The 20,228-nt window shown below is 43.2% G+C and overlaps 2 protein-coding genes across 2 annotated transcripts in view; both read right to left on the bottom strand.

Moving 5' to 3' along the window:
- PAK3 (p21 (RAC1) activated kinase 3) overlaps window positions 1-20,228 on the bottom strand; it is a 153,433-nt gene that overhangs the window by 113,593 nt on the left and 19,612 nt on the right. The gene's annotated exons all lie outside the window — the stretch shown is intronic.
- LOC142603370 (uncharacterized) lies at window positions 6,282-10,420 on the bottom strand. The gene is given in 3 exon segments (XM_075763438.1): window positions 6,282-6,290; window positions 8,110-9,641; window positions 10,360-10,420. Coding segments are annotated over 3 exon segments (1,602 nt in total).

Genomic DNA, 20,228 nt, shown 5'->3' with positions numbered 1-20,228 from the left:
AGAACTGTTCAAGTTGGATCAACCTTATTGTAAAGCATATGTAGCATACATACAGATTATCTGTTTCGTATCTGGCCAGTTCAGATAGGATGCACACACATTTAGGGTCATCATGTGCTCATGGCTGGCTCCTGTTCAAAACAGCCTGGCTCCAGGGACCTTCCAGGCACAGAGCAGAGGATATTTATCTTATCAAGTTTCTGAAGAAGTTCAAGAACATTTTACAAAAGGCAATGAAAGGGGTGGAAAGCACCTTATGTCAGCAGTTGGCTCAAGACACACGGACTGGATGATCTGAACACTGCCAGGATTGGGATTGTGTTGCTATCGTGCACCAGATGAACTGCAGCCTTGTATAAAACGGGTATTGGTGGTTGTGTTAAAAAAGAATATTCTACATCAGTGAATCAGAAGTGGGTGACTTCTTGGTTTGCTTGAGGGACTGCTTCAATCAGGTAAAACAGAGAGACATGGATGAAGGCCAAAGACATAGTAGAGAAGTTCCATCTCGAGACCTCTGTACTATGTAACCACAACTCACATCTATTCCCTGTCCCACAAGGTACGTAGTACACCATACATACATTCACCTCCCACACATGGCTGAGGGATTTAAAATCACCACAGACTGGTGCAGTGCAGAATGAGTCCTGTGATGCCCAAATGGGCGCAGCGACAAAGAACCAGAGCAGTCACTCCTATGTACAGCGCCACTGTGGGCTCACCTGACTCCACCACCTGTGCTTTACATGTGTCCAACTGCTTAGGTACAAAACAGGGAAAAGAGGGTGAAAGGGCTAGTACGGTCTTACGCAGGTGTCTGTCCTCTCCCCAGTGCTGCTGCCACTCTCCTGAAGGAACTGAAACACGTAGCAGAAGCAGCTGGCACTAAAATTTACAGAACTTTATAGAAACCCTGCCATATGCTTTACCTTCTGCATGGGGACCCACCTCTTCTCCCCTACCCCATGTTTCCTTGTTGCATGATTCAGCAAGACCTGGGAGGGATAACAGCACCAGTGGTGCATGTCCAACACAGTAAGAAGTTCCCTCTGCCTCCATTTCTCAGGTCTCTTTTGCATCAGTGAGAAGCCCCATGAGCTGTCCTCCAGTCCCAATTGTCAACTGATTATAAAGGGATGTAAGGTACTTCTGCCCATTTATACCATTTAAAGATCTACCCTGCGGCTCACATTTGCTCAGTAATTTTACAGAGGTGATATGAAATATGGGTCGATATTTAATGTTTCTTAATATTAAAAGGTTGATTGTAGCAAGGGGAAATTAATAGTGCAGAACATGCAAGCATGATCCAACAGAAGCAAGTACCTATACCAAAAGAGCTAAGATGCTGCTGCACAGAAAGAACCAGTGTTTATCTGAGTGTCCTTAATAATTGAAGAGTTTGCTGAGTTGTTAGTCAACTCTAAAATAAACATCATCACTATTGCAGTGGGGCCTGCAAGACCTATCTCCCAGGCCAGGACCCCAGAGGACCAAAGGAGCACAAGCAGCCTTCCTCAGTGAGCTGATAAACAGAATATAGAGCATGAAGTAACATGTGGGTACAGCTACGGATGCATAAGGAAGTAAGGGGAGGATTTAGGTCAACCACGGGAATAGTGCAGTCTGCTATCAAAAAGCTGAAGAATAATCTTTAATAAGTACTGCTGTGGAAGATGGAATTTTTAGGCAAGATAAGAAGGAAAACCACCAAATTTTCACTGGGGATCTTTGAGGGGATCCAACTTCCAGAGGGGCTGAGCTAGTGCCTAGTGCAGGGCAGGCTGGCTGGCAGCAGCTTCAGGAGAGCACGCAGGTAGGAATCAGGGAAAAGGAAGAGGAGCAGTTTGTGTCTGACAGGAGGGAGAAGGTGAAGGGCAGAGATCTTCAGAGAGGAGGAAATGCAGCCATCAGTTTGGAGATGTGACCTTTGCGGTACCAAGAGAAGTGAGGTAAAATGAGATTTGACAACTTTCAGTGCTCTCCAAGAAGGATGATGCAGCGAGCTGAGACAGAAGACAGAGGAGACCTGGATGGAAGAACTTAATTTGTATGTAGGCTTAAAAAAAAAAACCCACAGAAACAAAACCAGCAGCAGCGTCTCCATATGCTCTGGATGCACTTGACAAAAACAAACTAAAAAAAAAAGTCTGAAGGTAACCCAAGCACAGATCATAATTTAGTCGAAGCCAGTATCAATGATTCAGGTAACTCCAAAGCTCTACATTCACTGAGACAAAGCACCATTATTAGCAAAGAAAATTAAAGCTATTTGCTCTGAGGTCAGTGAGATCAGAACATGTGAAGAAACCAAGTTCTGCTACCTGATTTTAATACCATTTATTTTCCTAAATGAATAAATCATCATGCCACAAACCACTGGGTTTTTTTGTAACAGGGACAAACACCCTCTCTACTGCCCTTTCATCAGTTCAGCCCCCCCCCCCCCCCCCCATCTTCCTTACCAGCAGCACCTTTTTTCTAAACTGAGTGAAAGTAGAGGTAAAAATACCACTACCAAAAAGAAAAAAAAAAAAAAAAAAGAAGATAAACCCAACTCTTGTGATTGTTCGCACTGCTAGCGTCCCCCTGACAATCTGTCACAATGAATCACTCCCTAAAGGGAAGCTGTTCTGGGATGCTGATGGTTCACCATTTTATGAAGTCCTGTTTGGGATCAGTTTGGAAATAACGTTTCACCAAAGATCCAAAAAAATGCCCCAGGATAACCTTTAGCCCAAATTATCAGTTGAGGTCCCAACGGCTTTTACACACTCAAGCAACCTCTTTCCCTCCCACCACCCTTCTGCTTCTGGCTTCAGATTTCCACAGAGAAGATTATTAATAAACTCAATCCCCACAGGCCATTTTATTTATTAATGGGCAAGAGTCTCTCAGTTCCTTCACTGCTTTTCCCATAGCTACTAGAACGTTCAGATGCCCTTCTGCTTGTGTTACCCATATACAGCTAAATTTCATTTAATTCAATTATGAGTGAAAGCCACAGGAAGCCAATATGACAACTCCATGGGATAATCTTCCACTTATCTGCCATGATTTCATCCATAAGGTCCTTTTCTCATTTTACTTCAAGATTCCTGACTGCATCACAGTCCGATTTGCTTAAGACAAAAGCAGTAATTTGTCTTTATAGTCACATCAAAGATTTTTGGATGTAGATAGAGGTAAATGAAGTTTTGAGATGCCATATTTCTCAAATAGTCAAACATTTCTTTTTTATACTGTTAAATTAGAAAAAGTAAATGGTTAATTTTCAGCACTAGGAGCGACATTAGTTTTGCTAAGTGCTTCTAAGAGATGCATGCAAAAAAAAAATCACTGTGCATTGCACAAAATATAAATAACTAAAATAAAATAAAGCTATATAATTATATGGCATTTTAATGGGATTTTAGAATTATATTGCACTTTAATGGGATTTGGACAATTAACTCCCTTCAGCTCTTTGCAAATCTCTGCCTTAGGCAATAACCTTGTGACAATGTCCACCCCAAACCAATGTGTAAAACAAACTCCAGGGTGACTTATGTGTCCACTGAAGTATAGTCACCTCTGTAATGAAAAAGAGCCACCGCTGACCTGTTACAGTGGCTAGAACACAAAGCAGGAGTACTCTAGCCATAAGCCAACAGGGGATTTCACCACACAAGATGTAATGCCGAGAGCCTGGGACAAGGAGCCCCATCCCATCCATTTTCTTCTGCTCCACAGTCTGGCAAGGTTGACCGAGAGGGAAGAGCATCATTTCATCCATCAGTCACTACTGCCACATCTTAAATCAATATGGAGGGCGATGTTGCCTTGGGAATCTCCCTGCTGAATACTAACCTGTGCTAACCTGTTTCTCCTTTAAGAGCAGGCAAGGCAGGACAAGTTCAGACAAACTTATGGGTTAGGAAATCTAAATTCTCCCTGGGAACTACATTTCTAAATAAAACCCATCCTTTCAGTGCAGTGTCATAAGGGCTGCAAGGTTTTTCTATGCTGCTCATTCCCTGTTTAGTTTAGCCTTTCTCTAATATTCATTATCTCACTCTTGACTTCTTGCTGTCTGCATATCCATTGTCACCTCTCATTTAGGAGTGACTCATTCTTAAAAGGATTTAGTCAGCTGTGAACAGCCAAGCTAAGTACTGTGCATGGCATAGCCAGGGAAAGAGAAACTCTAGAAATGTCTGGACAGATCTATTTAGATCATCTCCTCTGCAGACAGAGCCAGTAGGCAGTCCAAATAACCCACCTTGAGCCTTTGGGAATTTTACTCCCAGAATTTAGGGTCAAATTATTGTTGCTGTCATGTAGACTTTAGATTGGGTAAAGGTGCAGGAGCCTTCTCTTCCACTCCACCACCGCATGCCATGCCCCTCCAAAGCAGCAGCTATTTATCTCCTTTTCTTCTAAGCACAAGAAGCAAAAATAGAACATTTTACCATCTGTCCAGCAGCAGTGTCCAAAAGCAGAAATTTGACCCGCTACCCTATTCTTCTACATGCCATAACATAACCTCTCCTGAGGAGCTCACCATCTTTAGCCACTTGTTGGGGCTTGTTCCTGGCTGGGCACGGGTGCCTTCTAGCAGGACTCATCTGAAAGCATGGCTGTTAGATCTCATCTCCTCAGTTTATGGCCATCTTCTCCCCAATGAACTGGCTGGTAGGCAGCTCATAGGTGCACAGGTGACCAGAAGCTCAGGAGAAGCACGAAGCTGCTATTGCAGCTTGAGGGAAGAGTGCACTATGCAACCCTTCCATCTGCGGGAAATGACAAGCCAGCCTCAGTGTCCAAGATGGCTGGATGTCCTCTCCCATCAGCTCTGTGCTTACTCACTTGGGAAAGGCAAAGTGAGTAAGCACTTAAATGAGAATTTACTTTAAGGTTTAAGAGCATGGCTGAGGATCACAGAGGTGTCCAAAACGCTGTGCTAGCAAAACACGTCCAGCTTCCTGTTCAAATGAGTCTAACAAACTGGGAAAACCCTGTCAGTCTGAATATAGTGTGAGTCAGTGAGGCGCGCATTTAGTCCCCGACAAGGCTGGCTGCCATGGTGCAGTCACATGCAGTACAACCACAGAGGATGACAAGTTACCACAACACCCTACCTGTTCAGAAGAACAAAATAACTCCACCTCTTTGTTCATCACCCACAACCCCTGTGCCTGCACCCCATTCAGCAATGTAGCAACCCAACAGCTTTCTGCAGCCATGGCCACCACAAGGTCACATCTCCCTGGGACTGTCCTGCCAGTTCCTGGGACTGAAAAAGCAACTCTGCCTTTCAAATTCCAATCTGCAAAACAAAGCCATCCCATAAAAAAAACCCCACAACCAGAGAGAGATAAAGGATGGGAAAGAGCAAAGATTCACCCTGTTCTTCTACCCTTCTTACCAGAAAAGGACAAAAGTCAGAACTGGTTTTGATCAAGGCCCTCCTGTAGCTGAAAGCCATACATGTGAGGGATGGAAAAGGCAGGCAAGATAAATGGTTCTAATTTTGGCATATCCTGCGTACAAATGCACCACATAGTAAATCACCACAAACCATAGCAGACGCCAGCAGAACTGGTATCACGAGAGCAGTGCTGAATGCAGGCCCCAGTTTCAGTGTCTACACCAGGCTCAAACACTGCACACAGATGTCCGCACCAGTACACTCGCTTGGCCCGTGCTGATGTTTCTTTCACCTTCCCCTTGCTTACATCTCCTGGTAAATGATATCCCTTGCCAAAAAAAAACCCACCACCACAAAAACCCACCACCCAACCAAACCAAAAAAACGTTGCTGAAAGTAGAAAACTAGAATGTTTATACTACAAGAGTATCAGAGAGTGTTGCATCTGCAAAGATGAGCATTTCCCTGCAGAACTGATTCCAGAAGCAGTTGTCATCCAATTAACACAGTGAAACAAACTGTTGCTAGGTCTAAGGAATTTGCTTAGCCAATCTATTTGGACATTGCTTCCGCAGCTTTCATTACAAGAAGCTGGCAACTTGAGTTCTCTTTCCTGAAATCAGTAGGATCAAACAAGAAATAAACTCCCATGGATCAAAACTGCACATGATGGCAACTGTTACCATCCAAATTACACAGCATCAAAACAACTGGACAGATACAGTCAACCAGATCATGAAACTAAACCTGCTTCAAGAAAAAAGTGAGTTTTGCTGGATGCAATATAGTTCAGGTTTCAAATTCTTAAGGATTTGTTACAAGGTATAACTCAACCACATTTCCAAAACAAAATAAAACTGAGGAAAAATCACTCTTCCTACAGAAACAGGGAAAACAAACAAAAAAGAGAATGGAGAACCCATTTCTTAAGTAAGAGTTCCTTAAGAGTTGTTCAGCTTGCTCCAGTCACAGCTTAGCATGTGTCAAGCAAATCTGGCAGATAAGAGATGGGACAGAACCTAGATCAACCTATTTCTTTTTCTGCCTATTTAGGGTAAATTTAGTTTTCACAATGTAAAATTCACAATTGAAAATTTCAATTCACAAATTGAAAAATACTGTGCAGGGAGCTCAACAGGGAGCCCCCATTCCTGCTAGTGCTTTTCCTGCTGTTATTTGTAAAGGCCTAGGAGAGACTCAAAAGAGAGGCTAAATCTCTTCTCACTCACCTATGTTATTAAGGAAATCCTTAACAGTCTGGGGCGTAGATCATATGGCAAAATAAAGAAAGACCTTGTAGGAGGAGTGCTTTCAGACTCCAAACGGTGGTTGTCTCACCACAGCATTAAGAAACAAAAATTCATTTGCACTGATCTTTTGCAAAGTTGAACATTTAGGCCATCTCTTTGGCATCCAACAATCCAGTTGGATCTTGAACCCTCCCCACATCTCCTTGCAGCAGTGAACAACGAGCCCTGAGCAGCAGGGACTTTTCTTCTTATAGAAAAATCTTCATCCAACTTTCACACCCCTCCGCCCCGTAATGATTCCGAAAGAGTTTGAAAAATATTCCTTGTGATTAGCAATCCAGTCAAATTAGATTCACATTGTTTCTCCTTTAACTCAGCTATGCCTGCAATCCTCTCTTTAGCTCTGGTTAACCACTGTTTGTCAGTCAGGTCCAGCATACAGATTAAATCCAAACGGCATGTTCCCCGATGACGTCACCGGCCCGGATGCTCTGCTTCCTCTTGGTGGTGCCAGACGCAAGAGGAGCCAACGCAAAAGCGTGCAGCAAAGCTGCTTTACCAGGAGACAAAACCACCCAAGGTGCTTCTCACTAGAGCCTGCAGAAACTCTCACCTCGCTCTCGTCTTCCAGCTTTCCTCCCCGAAAGCATCCTTGTCACCGAAATCCGGGAATAAACCTCGTAACACCAATGTAGTGTTAAAAGGCAGGCATTCTTTATTGCAGCGCTGGATGCACGGGGGATAGTTCCACCTAACGTGCATACCTAGCCTATGAACACGCACATATTTATATTCTTAATACACACATGGTCACAATTACATCACATAGTTACATAGTTACTTCATTATGATTGGTGTAAAACTTTCTCGCTTTGCTTTTAAAGCTATATACTTAAAGAAATTCAGAGAGCATGCCCAGTGAGGGGTGGTCGTACCTTGGAGGTGGGTAGTTTTTAGCATGGAGGTGTGTTTTGGTATTATAATGAGATTATAATGAACAAAGTTCACTCAAAGGACATGATTTTGACAGAAAATGAAATATTATTTGGCTCATGTACCAATAATGCAGTTTATCAGTTCCATGGTACATACCGACCACACAGTTTATCAGTTCCATGGTACCACCAAGCTCTCAGGTCCTCATTCCTAAAATATTTTCTCATTCCCTACTATTGCTAATAATCTCATCTTGATCCCATCACCATGGTTAAAAACTTAAACACATCGGTTACAATCCCCCCTTTGGAAGTTTTGAAATAATCACCTTTTCAATACTTCCACTATACTAACTATTTTCTATGTGTTGGAAGAAACTTTGGGTTGTTTGTTTTGCTGTTTCGCAACAGCTTGGATGATCATATGAGTGAGAGAAGTTTCACGAATAATTTGTTCTTTCAGATGTGTTAATCGATTCATCATTTTCCAAGTTATGATATATAATATTACTGACAAGGTCATACTGATCAAAACCAATGTTAAAAGAATCACGATGGGATGACATAACTTGTTTAGGATGCCTGTAGTGGTAGGCGACCATCCAAAAAGTGTGTCCCACCATTTAAGTTCTGCATCTCTCTGCACTCTTTCAAAAACTCGATGTATTTCTTTCACATTGTGATGAACAGTTATTAGGGTTTTCTGCCCATTTTCCTTAATTTTTTCCAGAATTTCAATCAAATCTTTGTGTCGTAATAACTGTTTTACTAAAGTGAGATTCATTCCAATGGGGATAGGTAATAATTCATGAATCAACATGTAGTTAGACTGCAAAAGTTGGTGCGATGTGACCGGGGTCGAATAAGAAAAGTCACATCCATCAATCTTAGTAAAATTACAAATACAAAAATTTGAATTATTTCTAATCTCTACCACTACCTCATCTACATACAAAAAATCACAAACAGTTCTCAAGCATACACAGCCCTTGCCGATATATACAAGTATGGTTTCAGGGTTTTCGTTAGGATGAACTTCAAAATGGCAAATATTTTGTTCAGTGTCCAAACAAATATCTTGTGCCTCAATTGCATTACCTTCACAGACAAATCCTTGTTGTTCCCGCACAATGCAAGATTCCAAATTAACAGTTTGCCATTTTTCATTCATCTTTCGGGCCCATACTCTATGCTCGGAAGGATAGAGTATAGTTCCGTTATGGTTTATCCCTAATGCAATGATGGGGTAAATTGAGTATTTGGTAGCATTGGATATAGTGAGCACAAAAGTTGTAGCTGTGTTTGTAACGGGATCATAAGTAAAGTTTACCAGGCTCCACCAGGACTGGAGTTCTTTCTCAAAATCAGTAGCACTGTCCCAAATTATTTTCCTAATTTCAGTAGGGAGAGTGCCTTCTTCGCCTTCTCTTATAATTGAGGCAGCCACCGACTGCATTCATAATTGAGCCTGAATGCAACTGAGAGCCAAGGAGAGGTTATTTTGGATCACCCCAAGTGCGTCCGTAATTAACTCGTGGTCCCTTACATTTATTCTTTCCCATGTGGGTAATATATTTGACAACAGCCACTGGTTAGTTCCTAAAGCCAGTAAAGAGGATCGTAAAGGTTGTTGTAATCTAGCCAAATCACTAATTGAGGCTGCCAATTTGTTCATTATTACTTCTGAATCAATGCTATTCAAAACTCCCAATCCTGTTCCCAAAACACCGGTCAAGTCTCTTTGTGTTCTTTTCGTAGTAAGAGTTCGTTTTTGTAGCCAGGTTGTCCACCCCTCATATGAGGTTTTTAAGAAAGGTGAACAAGCTGGTTGAATATCTGAAACATTGTTTTGCATTGACAATTCAACTTGTTTAAGAGACCATGCCGGGTTAAACAACATTTGTTGCAAGCCTGTATTTCTGATCACGTATGGTCCAATTTCAAAGATTTTCGGGTTAAGCGCAACAATTGGTTGGGTAGTAGGTATTATAACGTCTATTTTAAGTTCTCCCCAGTATTTGGTGTTATTTTTACCACAGATCACTTTACGGGAGTATTGTACAGTAGTCAAATTTAACCAACAGTCTAAATTTTGATCTTTACACAAAATAGGGCCATGTGATCCATTTTCATAACTGTTTATAGGTTCAATGCGAGATTCAGTGATTAATCTGCATCTTATTGTGATGTCATTCCCTTGTGGTACCATAAAAGAGGGGGTGACTTCACTTTTACTAGTTAACGTAAAAAGGGTATCTGTGCCAGCGTGCGTGACTACTGCAACAAGCATCACTAGGGGTTTAGTTACAACATTTATCTTGAATTTGAATGTAAGGCTTCGTAATCCTCCTGTCAATGGATTAGGTCTCCAATTGCATATCACATAAACTGGCTTAGTCAAAGTAAAATTGTGCCAACAATCTCCTTGTTCCTTAATACAGAATTTGGTGATTTCAACATTATTGGTACTAGGGTCTAAGGAGTAATTACCGACATTCTGCTGGCGGCAACACGTAATGAGAGAATCTTGTTTGTTACATTTCCATTCTGTGGTGGGACAGAGTCTCGTTGTAAGATTAGAACTAGGGTCTAATAGATTTCCGGTAATGGTAACTGAAGAAGCTTTCTCATGAAGAGATCCTTCCATCTTTCTGCATCCTACTTGGATTTTTTCTCCAATTGTTCCTGTTAAGACACGGACCCAGTCCTTTCTGTCCCATTCCCACTCTGGTGGGTGGTAAACTTCAGATTCATGCATTACCACAGTGGCTAAATTTGGAGAATGGTCTTTGGGATATGGTCCCATCATAGCTTGGGACCATAGCCATTCTGTATTTCTTTGGCTACAGATCAGCGACAAAACACAAAAAAGTGTTATTAACCCAATCAAACAATTCATAATATTCATAGTTCAACACATAACATGCAAACCTTTTATAAATTTTCCATTTTGAAAACCAGTTCTTTTAGCTTTCCAGTTCCCTGTCAAATTTTCTACACAGTCTGAGTTTCAAAGGTCCTTTTTGCATAGATGTCCACTGCTCTGACGGTGCCTTCTTTACTCGAGTATAATGAATCCACGGCTCCACTCCTTCTACCTTAACTGCGGTATAAGTTGTCAACAATACCTGGAAGGGTCCTTTCCACTTTTCTTGGAGTGGTTCAGAACTCCACGTTCTTATATACACAAAGTCACCCGGCTGGTATGGATGTACAGGCGTATCAAGAGCAAGCGGTCTGGTCAGCACAATATATCTTCTGAGCGCTTCGAGGGTCTTTCCTAAAGAAATCAGATATGTTTTCAAATCTGTTTCCCCTGTTACCTTCATGTCCCCTGGGATTAAAGGAGTTTGGTAGGGTTTGCCATATAATATTTCATATGGACTTACACCGTCTTTAGATCTTGGTTGGATTCTTATTCTTAACAGAGCTAATGGCAAGGCCTGTGGCCATTTCAAAGATGTTTCTTGGCAAATTTTACTCATTTGTCTTTTCAAGGTCTGATTCATTCTTTCAATCTTCCCGCTTGATTGCGGTCTCCAGGGAGTGTGTAAGTCCCATTTTATCCCCAGAATTTTACTTACTTGCTGGACTATTTCTGCTACAAAATGTGGTCCTCTATCAGAAGACATGCCCAATGGTACCCCAAACCTTGGTATTATCTCTTTTAACAATATTTTAACCACTTCTCTCGCTTTGTTGGTGCGACAAGGAAAAGCCTCCGGCCATCCGGAAAACGTATCAATCAGTACCAGCAGATATTTATACCCATTTTGTCTGGGTAATTCAGAAAAATCGATTTGCCAATAATCTCCTGGGGAATTACCCTGCTTTGTTACTCCTAAAGGTGCTTTCCTCTGGTTTAAAGGATTATTTTTAAGACAGATCGGGCACTTAGCTATTATTGACTTAATTATTCCTGTCATTCCTACGCACACTACAAATGTTTTCAAATTTGTAACCATGGCATCTACACCCCAATGTGTCTGTTCATGTTGCTCTTTTGCAAGTTCCAACATAATTTGTGGGGTTACTATTACCTGATTTTCTGGTGTTACCCACCATCCTTCTGCATTTTGGGATGCCTTTAAATGCTCTGCCAATTGTTCGTCTAATTTACTGTATCTTACTTTTACATTTGGAATTTTTACCTGTTTTACTGGTACCAGTGCAAGGATACCTCGTTCTGCAGCCTCTTTTGCAGCTTTATCCGCCAACCGATTACCTATATTGACAGCCGTCTGACCAAATTGATGAGCTTTGCAATGCATTACGGCCACTTCCTTTGGTTTTTGCACATCTTGCAGGAGCTGAAGAATTTCCTCCTTATGTCTTATAGGTGATCCTTGGGCTGATAACAGCCCTCTTTCTTTCCATATGGCTCCGTGAGCATGGATCACACCAAATGCATATTTGGAGTCAGTCCATATGTTTACTCTTTTCCCTTCGGCCATTCGTAAGGCCTGCTTCAGCGCCACCAATTCTGCTTTCTGTGCTGATGTATTTGCAGGTAGTGTCCCTGACTCCAATATTTTGTCGATGGTGACAACAGCATACCCGGCTATTCGCCTTCCTTCTTGCACAAAACTGCTTCCATCCGTGAACAGTTCCAGATCAGGATTCTCCAAGGGTTCGTCCTTCAGGTCCGGTCTGCTGGAATAAACTTGTTCAATGGTTAACAGACAGTCATGTTCCAATTTCTCAGTAGGATTTTCTGTTGACAGGAACATTGCTGGATTTACAATTGCTGTGGTTTTTAATTCCACATCATCTTGTTCCAATAGGACAACCTGGTATTTCAACATTCTGCTAGGGGATAACCAATGACCCCCCTTTTGTTCTAAGACAGTTATTACCATATGCGGTACATATACCACTATTCTTTGGCCCATAGTCAATTTTCGGGCTTCCTGAATCAGCAGCACCGTTGCTGCCACGGCACGCAAACATCCCGGCCATCCTTTACTCACAGTGTCAAGTTGTTTGGAGAAGTACCCCACTGGTCGCTTCCAAGATCCCAGCCGCTGCGCCAGCACTCCAAGGGCCAGATGTTGCCTTTCGTGTACAAACAGCTCAAAAGGTTTGGTTAGATCAGGTAGACCCAGTGCAGGGGCCATCATTAATGCCTTTTTGAGTTCTTTAAATGATTTATGGCATTCAGGTGTCCAAGTCAGGTATTGATCTTTAGATTCTTTCAGGGCTTCATATAGGGGTTTCACATACAGTCCATAATTTAAAATCCAGAGTCTGCACCATCCAATCATTCCCAAAAAAGCTCTCAGTTCCTTTGGGCTGTTAGGTTCGGGAATCTGACAAATGGCTTCTTTCCTTTCGTTTCCCAATTGTCTTTGTCCTTGAGATATCTCAAATCCCAAATAAATCACTGCTTCTTTCCCTATTTGAGCCTTGTTTCTGGAGACTCTATATCCTCCCTGGCCCAGGAAATTCAATAAACTGATAGTCATTTCAAAACATGTTTCTTTACTTTCTGCTGCTATCAGGATATCATCCACATATTGTAGTAATATGCCTTCTCCTTGATTCTGTTTCTTCCACATTTCTAATTCCTTTGCCAATTGGTTTCCAAATATTGTAGGGCTATTTTTAAATCCTTGTGGAAGTACAGTCCATGTTAATTGCGTTTTCCTTCCTGTAGTGGGACTCTCCCATTCAAAGGCAAATATGCCTTGACTTTTCGTATCCAGAGGTATGCAAAAGAAGGCATCCTTTAAATCCAGCACAGTAAACCATTTATGTTCCTCCCTCAGAGATGTCAGCAAGGTATATGGATTGGCCACTACTGGGTGTATATCTTGAACTATCTGATTTATGGCCCTTAAATCCTGAACTATTCGATATTCCCTGCCTCCTGATTTCCTTACTGGTAATATAGGGGTATTGTATTCTGACTCACATTCTACTAGCAGCCCATATTCTAAAAATTTTGTGATTAATTCCTCTAGCCCCTTTCGGGCTTCCCATTTGAGAGGGTACTGTTTTTGTCTTACCGGCTTGGCTCCAGGTTTTAAAGTCACCTTTACCGGTTCTGCCAGTTTGGATCGTCCCGGAACTCCACTTGCCCATACCAGGGGGATAACTGCATTGTCCACTACTTCTGGGATCTGTTCCTCCTTGGGGAAATCCTGTAACATAAACACTCTCGCCTCTATAGCTTTTGATTCTGGTATTAGTAATCTAATTTCTCCATCTTTAAAAATAATTTGTGCCTCTAATTTGCTTAATAAATCCCGCCCCAATAAAGGCAATGGACATTCGGGCATATATAAAAATTGATGTGTTATCCACTGTTTTCCTAATTTAAATTTTAATGGTTTCAGAAAGGGCCGGTTTTGTTTCTGCCCCGTCGCACCAACAACCTCTGCAGATTTATGGCTAAGTTTTGCTTTACATGTGTTCAATACCGAATATGTAGCCCCTGTATCTACTAAAAATTCCATTTCTTCATTCCCTAGCTTTAGTGTAACCAGGGGCTCAGCTAGGGTTGATTCCCCCGGTCCCCTTCATGATTCATTATCCAAGGTCATCAATTTGATGGCCTGAAGCGTTGGATCTAATCCCCCAGCTTTGGGGCAATCCCTTTTCCAATGCCCACGCTCCTTGCAGATAGCACATTGGTCTCCTGCTAATCTGGAGACCACCCTTCTCCTTCCAAGCCCCCGATCAACAACGTTCATTCCTCGTCCCCTTCCCATGTCTCCTTTATTATTCTCAGTCAGAGCGGCCAGAATTCTCCCATCCCTTCGCATGTCCCTTCGCATTTGTCTAACTTCTTTTTCCTTTTCCCTGTTGTTATACACAGTCCAGGCAATTTCAAGCATTTTACCTAAGTCTCTAGACTCAGCCCCTTCCAATTTCTGAAGCTTTTTCCTTATGTCTGGGGCTGATTGTCCCATAAATATAGAGGCCAATTGTAAAGCTTCCTCCGGTTTCTCTGGGTCCAGATTGGTATATTTTCTAACAGTCACCTTCAGTCTTTCCATAAAGGCCGAAGGGGATTCATTTAATTCTTGTCTTATTTCATATAATTTAGACCAATTAATTGCTTTTGGCATTGCATGTCTAACGCCAAACAAAATCCACTTCTGGTACCTGGTTAACATTCCTCTGGGCCCTGGCTGATTAGGGTCCCATTCAGGGTTTGTGGATGGAAAATTCTGGTCCACCGATCCTTGTATATTTCCATTAGCATGGGCACTTTCTACTTGTTTTCGGGCTGTGTTTAATACCATTTTCTTTTCAGTGTCTTCCAATAATGTATCCAATATTACTTGTAAATCTTCCCAATCAGGATTTTGGGTTCTAATTATTGTTTCCATTACTTTGGCAACTCTTTCTGGGTCATCCCGATAGGTGCCTGCAGTTTCTTTCCATGCTCTTAAATCGGTTATGGAGAAGGGGACTTTCACCATCACCGGACCCTCGTTGCCAACAGCCTGTCGAAGAGGGGCCTGGAGGGGAGTTAATCCGTTTCCTCCCCCTCTTCCCCTTGTTCTCCCAGCAATTGGGCTGAATTCTTCCGCCTCTTCTTCCACAGGAGGGGCGGAAGCATTATTGGCCCCCAGATTTTGACCCCCTTGATCATTTCCTAACCTCCTGCGAGGCGCAACTAACAGTTCAACATCATCGTCTTCAAATTCACATTTAAAACACCGTTTACCACTATCACAAGATGAGCAACCTGTTTTTAAATCCTTATCAGGTTCCTGCCCCTTTAATGCCATTACTGTAGAACTAGATGAAACCAATTCACATTGTCTTTGCCATTCCGGATGATTTCGCAGTGTGAAAAACAAATCCACATATGCCATTTCATGCCATTTACCTTCCCTTTTACAAAATAACATTAGTTGCAAAATAGTGTTATACTGCAACGTCCCGTTTTCCGGCCACTTTTCCCCATTCTCTAAAATATACAGTGGCCACCAGTGATTACAATATTCAATCAACTGTTTCCGAGTCAAAGGATCAATGTTTCCCAGATCTTTCCAATGTTCCAAAATACATCCCAGTGGTGTTTTTCGTGGGATTGGTTTCTTACTCGGAAAAGTACCCATCTCCCAGGGACTTAGTGGTTGTGATTGTGCACTATCACAAGCACTTAGTCAGAGGGACTCCAACCCGTGTTAGATCTCCCTCAGGGATTTCCCCTGCCACTGGAAATCCCAGGGATTTCTGCTGCCACCAGAAATCCCTACCTTGGAGGCTTCCCCTCCCCTGTGGGCCCTGCTCCACAGGCTTTCGCCTAGCAGAGACTTTTACCTGAGACGTCTCCTCAGCCCAACTCTGCGCAGCTTTCACCGCGCCTTACGAGCAGGCCTCCCGTGCTCCTAATGTGGGCCTGTCCCAATGCGGGCCTGTCCCAGTGCGGGCCTGTCCCAATGTGGGCCTGTCCCAGAGAGCCACGGGGCTCCTTGAACCTAGTGTGGGCCTGTCCCAATGCGGGCCTGTCCCGGTGCGGGCCTGTCCCGGTGCGGGCCTGTCCCGGTGAGCCACGGGGCTCCTTGAATAAGGCCTTCAACTTGTACTCTTGGTGCGGGCCTGTCCCGCCACGATGGTAAGAGCAAATATTCAAAAAAAACAATATTCAAATCAAATAAGAATGCCTTTACCTCTCCCAGGGGTCTTGCTCGGAGCTCTTCGGTCCGGGGATCGGAGGTTCTCCCCGAGAATTCCCCGGTGCCGGCTGGAGATCCTGCGATCCCACGGATCCGTCGAGGTTCAAAAGCAGGGTCCCATCTGGGTCGCCAGAAACTGTCACCGAAATCCGGGAATAAACCTCGTAACACCAATGTAGTGTTAAAAGGCAGGCATTCTTTATTGCAGCGCTGGATGCACGGGGGATAGTTCCACCTAACGTGCATACCTAGCCTATGAACACGCACATATTTATATTCTCAATACACACATGGTCACAATTACATCACATAGTTACATAGTTACTTCATTATGATTGGTGTAAAACTTTCTCGCTTTGCTTTTAAAGCTATATACTTAAAGAAATTCAGAGAGCATGCCCAGTGAGGGGTGGTCGTACCTTGGAGGTGGGTAGTTTTTAGCATGGAGGTGTGTTTTGGTATTATAATGAGATTATAATGAACAAAGTTCACTCAAAGGACATGATTTTGACAGAAAATGAAATATTATTTGGCTCATGTACCAATAATGCAGTTTATCAGTTCCATGGTACATACCGACCACACAGTTTATCAGTTCCATGGTACCACCAAGCTCTCAGGTCCTCATTCCTAAAATATTTTCTCATTCCCTACTATTGCTAATAATCTCATCTTGATCCCATCACCATGGTTAAAAACTTAAACACATCGGTTACATCCTGAATACAAAATGTATGAAAAGCACATGAGAGACTGGAGAGGGAGGGGAAGTGAGAATTTCTATAATGAAATTTTTTCAAAGCTTTTTCTCTTTTCTACTCATAAATTGAAAAATATGAGTAAGGAGATTGATTTTCCCCCTCTTTCTTGTCCCCCTTTTTATTTTCTACCTTTCCAAGCCTCTCCAATTTTGGCAAAGTTACAGAGTAGCAAAATTCCACTGATGCCTTTTTCTCCTTCACTTTGCTTTAGAAATTTTACAGAGAAGTTTGTTTCGGTTTTTTCTCCCAAGGAGTGGAGGAAGGAAAATGTAGAAGAAAATATCCCTAAAACCCCCCGAAGCTTTATTCATGCAACTAAATCAGGAGTTTAAAAATGCAGGAGGTGGTGGAAAGGAGCATTCAAGAAAACCCAAAGTAAGGGGGGGGGAATCAAACACAAAAGGACTTACTTGTTTCTGAAATAAAAGTAGAGTTCTGATTCCTTTCTGCCTCTCTATCAAAGAATAGGAAAGTATTTTATTTCAAGTATGCATAATTTTCTACCAAAACCCTTTGGTGGGGTAATAAAAAATAATTTTAATTCTGCTTTTTTTAAGCACAGCACTTTGACATGCACCATGAAAGGTGCCTGGTGTGCTACTGCCACGCCAGTCCACTGTATCACACACTGCATGTCTGTCCAGTGCACTCCTCTCCAGGGAACGGTTCCAGCTTTCCCACATCTTGTGAAAATCATGGGGCTAAACTGCAAAGCATCCCTGTCTTTCTCCGTATGCACAGAACCCATCGGTGAGATCACCCACATACAGTGAAAATATTGCAAGTGCGTTAACAGCTTTCCCCTGAGTGCCCGAATTACAGTTAAATAACCAGTAAGTTCTGCTCTGGACCCCTGTGCATACATCTTACACCAGACCCTGTAACCAAGTCAAGATTTTCAAACATTCCAGGGAGCCATTACAGAAGCTAAAAAGCAGCTTGAACTTTTAGATCAAAAAGTCTTGATCTACACAGGAACAATTTTATTACAAACATACTCACTTTCCTAAAGGGAGACCACACATGCCCTAACAGTTCATCTTTAGTTAGGAAATTCCCTTTCACCAACACTCTGAACGCATGTGTTGCTTGCCTCTGCCTCCTTTCCTTTCATCAAAGGAAAATTTAGCAGGCTGGGCAGGAGGGGGAGAGGTGTTGATACTAGGGGGATTTGTGAGCTACAGAATCAGAAAGTAATTTCTAAACCCCTAAACACTTCAGCAATAAATGGGCACTCCCCAGGAGGTGCAGGTCCTGCAACTGCCTCTCCATCAGCGAGGAAGCAGCAGGAGGACAGAACCACACCTGCAAAGGACAACTGGGAATGGGAATTCACCTGGCAGAGCACACGAGGAGGAAATCACAGCAACAAAACAAATTCGGTATGGAGACATCCTGTGAATCATGCCGTATCAGGGCATGCATTCGATTTTCACACTCACCCCCCCGCCCCCAGGTCCTGCCCCATTTGCCCCCAGCAGCATGGGGCAGGGCACACCCGGCACTTGGGGCACATCCCAGATGCATCTCAGCAAAGCAGCCTCGTGCGGGAAACCTCCCTCCAGCACCACAGAGGAGAAGGTATGAAATCAAAGTGAAGCATCCAACAGGGACCGATGGAAATGCACACCAGAAGCAAGATTTCCAATGAGCATTTGTTTGACAGGTAGCAAGCCCAATGCAACCTCATTCCCCATTCACATGTCTCACCTCTCCCCACATCTCTCTTTCCTGGAAGGGGAGTGAAGGGTGAAGACATGTCTGCTTTTCCTGCTTCTTCTACAGGACAACAGCCTCCAGAAAACCAGTAGTGGGCCAAGCAGAAAGAAAGGAGCTTTAGCTTGCCCCAGCAGCAAGTGCCACCATGTCCTCGAGCTTCATACCCACCCCTGGGCTGATCCAAAGCACCAAGTGCCTCAGCCAAACTCCTGACTCTGGGAGCAGGCTATGCTTTCCACCCTCAAGGACTCTTGAGCCAAAGGTCTGATCCAACTGCTTTTCTACACAGGCTAATTCAGATCCAAATTAACATCCAAATTCAGGCCCAAAACACTGTGCTAGTGTGGCCAGCATCTAGGTGTGAGAGGAGTTGTGTGGGCTCAGGCTGCCTTGGCAGTTCTCTGCTGCCACGAGCGAAGAGAGTCCACAACCCTGAGGAGACAGTCTGGGAAGTTCCCCTCACACCACTAACTGCAGTGGGTTTTCAGGAGGTCAACTGGCCAGAAAACAAGGCCCTGGACAAAGGGAAATGAAAATCAAATGGGAAGAAAACATAGAAAGATGGGAAGAAGGTAACCATGGGATGCATGACTGACATTTTACAGTGTCCACCCCAGTCTGCTGTCCCTAAAAGCCCGAAATATGGCAAGAAAGCATCTACGGGCCTACTCCAAAGCTACCAAGAGCAGTGGGAATCATCTCACCGGGTTTGCTGGGTTCAGGCCCACAAGGCAGTACGAATATGGGTTTCCCGGAGGGTGTGGGCAGGATTGCTGCCAGATCTGGGAGCGGCTGAGCCTTGTGGACTTCACCCATTTTCCCTCTGGAGGGCTGGGGACGGAATTCCCCAGCAAAGGCCACATTATAAGGTTCTCCTGGGAACAGCAGATCTTTCCCTGTCTCAGCGGATGCCTAGGAGCAAGGACTATCCTCCTGATAACAAAGACGTGTCTTTCTGTCAGAGACATCCCAGGCATTTCCCAAAAGTTCCTGTGTGGCTCAGGGCAGTTAGCTTTCAAAGTAATGCCTTTTTAATTTGCCCAAGGACAATGTGTGGTGCCATTAAAGTATCTCTCCAGAAAACACGCTATTAGACAGCTTGGAAACTTAATTAAACACGTACAATTTCTTTTCAGCAGCAAATGCAGCACAGAGGAAGATGATCTGCCATGCTCTTGCTTACTTCAGTGCCACTTCCAAGAAGCTCTTAAGTTTCTGGGCAGTCAAACAACTCCATCCTGCCCTGCTGCTACACGTTGTTTGATCACACAGAATGATTCTGTACAAAAGGGGATCCTCTCAAAGAGCAGATGCTGCAGCCTAAAAGCCTCACAACTCGCTCCCCTCCGCATTGTCTTTGCCTCAGAGCTGCCAGAGCTGTTAGCACTGGTAAAATTTTTCTAGTTCTTCAAATCCTACCATGCAGTTTTCCTTGAAGACACCTCTTGGTAGGTAATTCTTACAGTCCGGCCCATTGCTTTATATGCAGTAAGGTCTTTTGGCTGTTATCCATG

Source organism: Balearica regulorum, chromosome 11, assembly GCF_011004875.1.
Source record: "Balearica regulorum gibbericeps isolate bBalReg1 chromosome 11, bBalReg1.pri, whole genome shotgun sequence".
Taxonomy (NCBI): domain Eukaryota; kingdom Metazoa; phylum Chordata; class Aves; order Gruiformes; family Gruidae; genus Balearica; species Balearica regulorum.
This window is presented reverse-complemented; position numbering and strand designations above follow the sequence as displayed.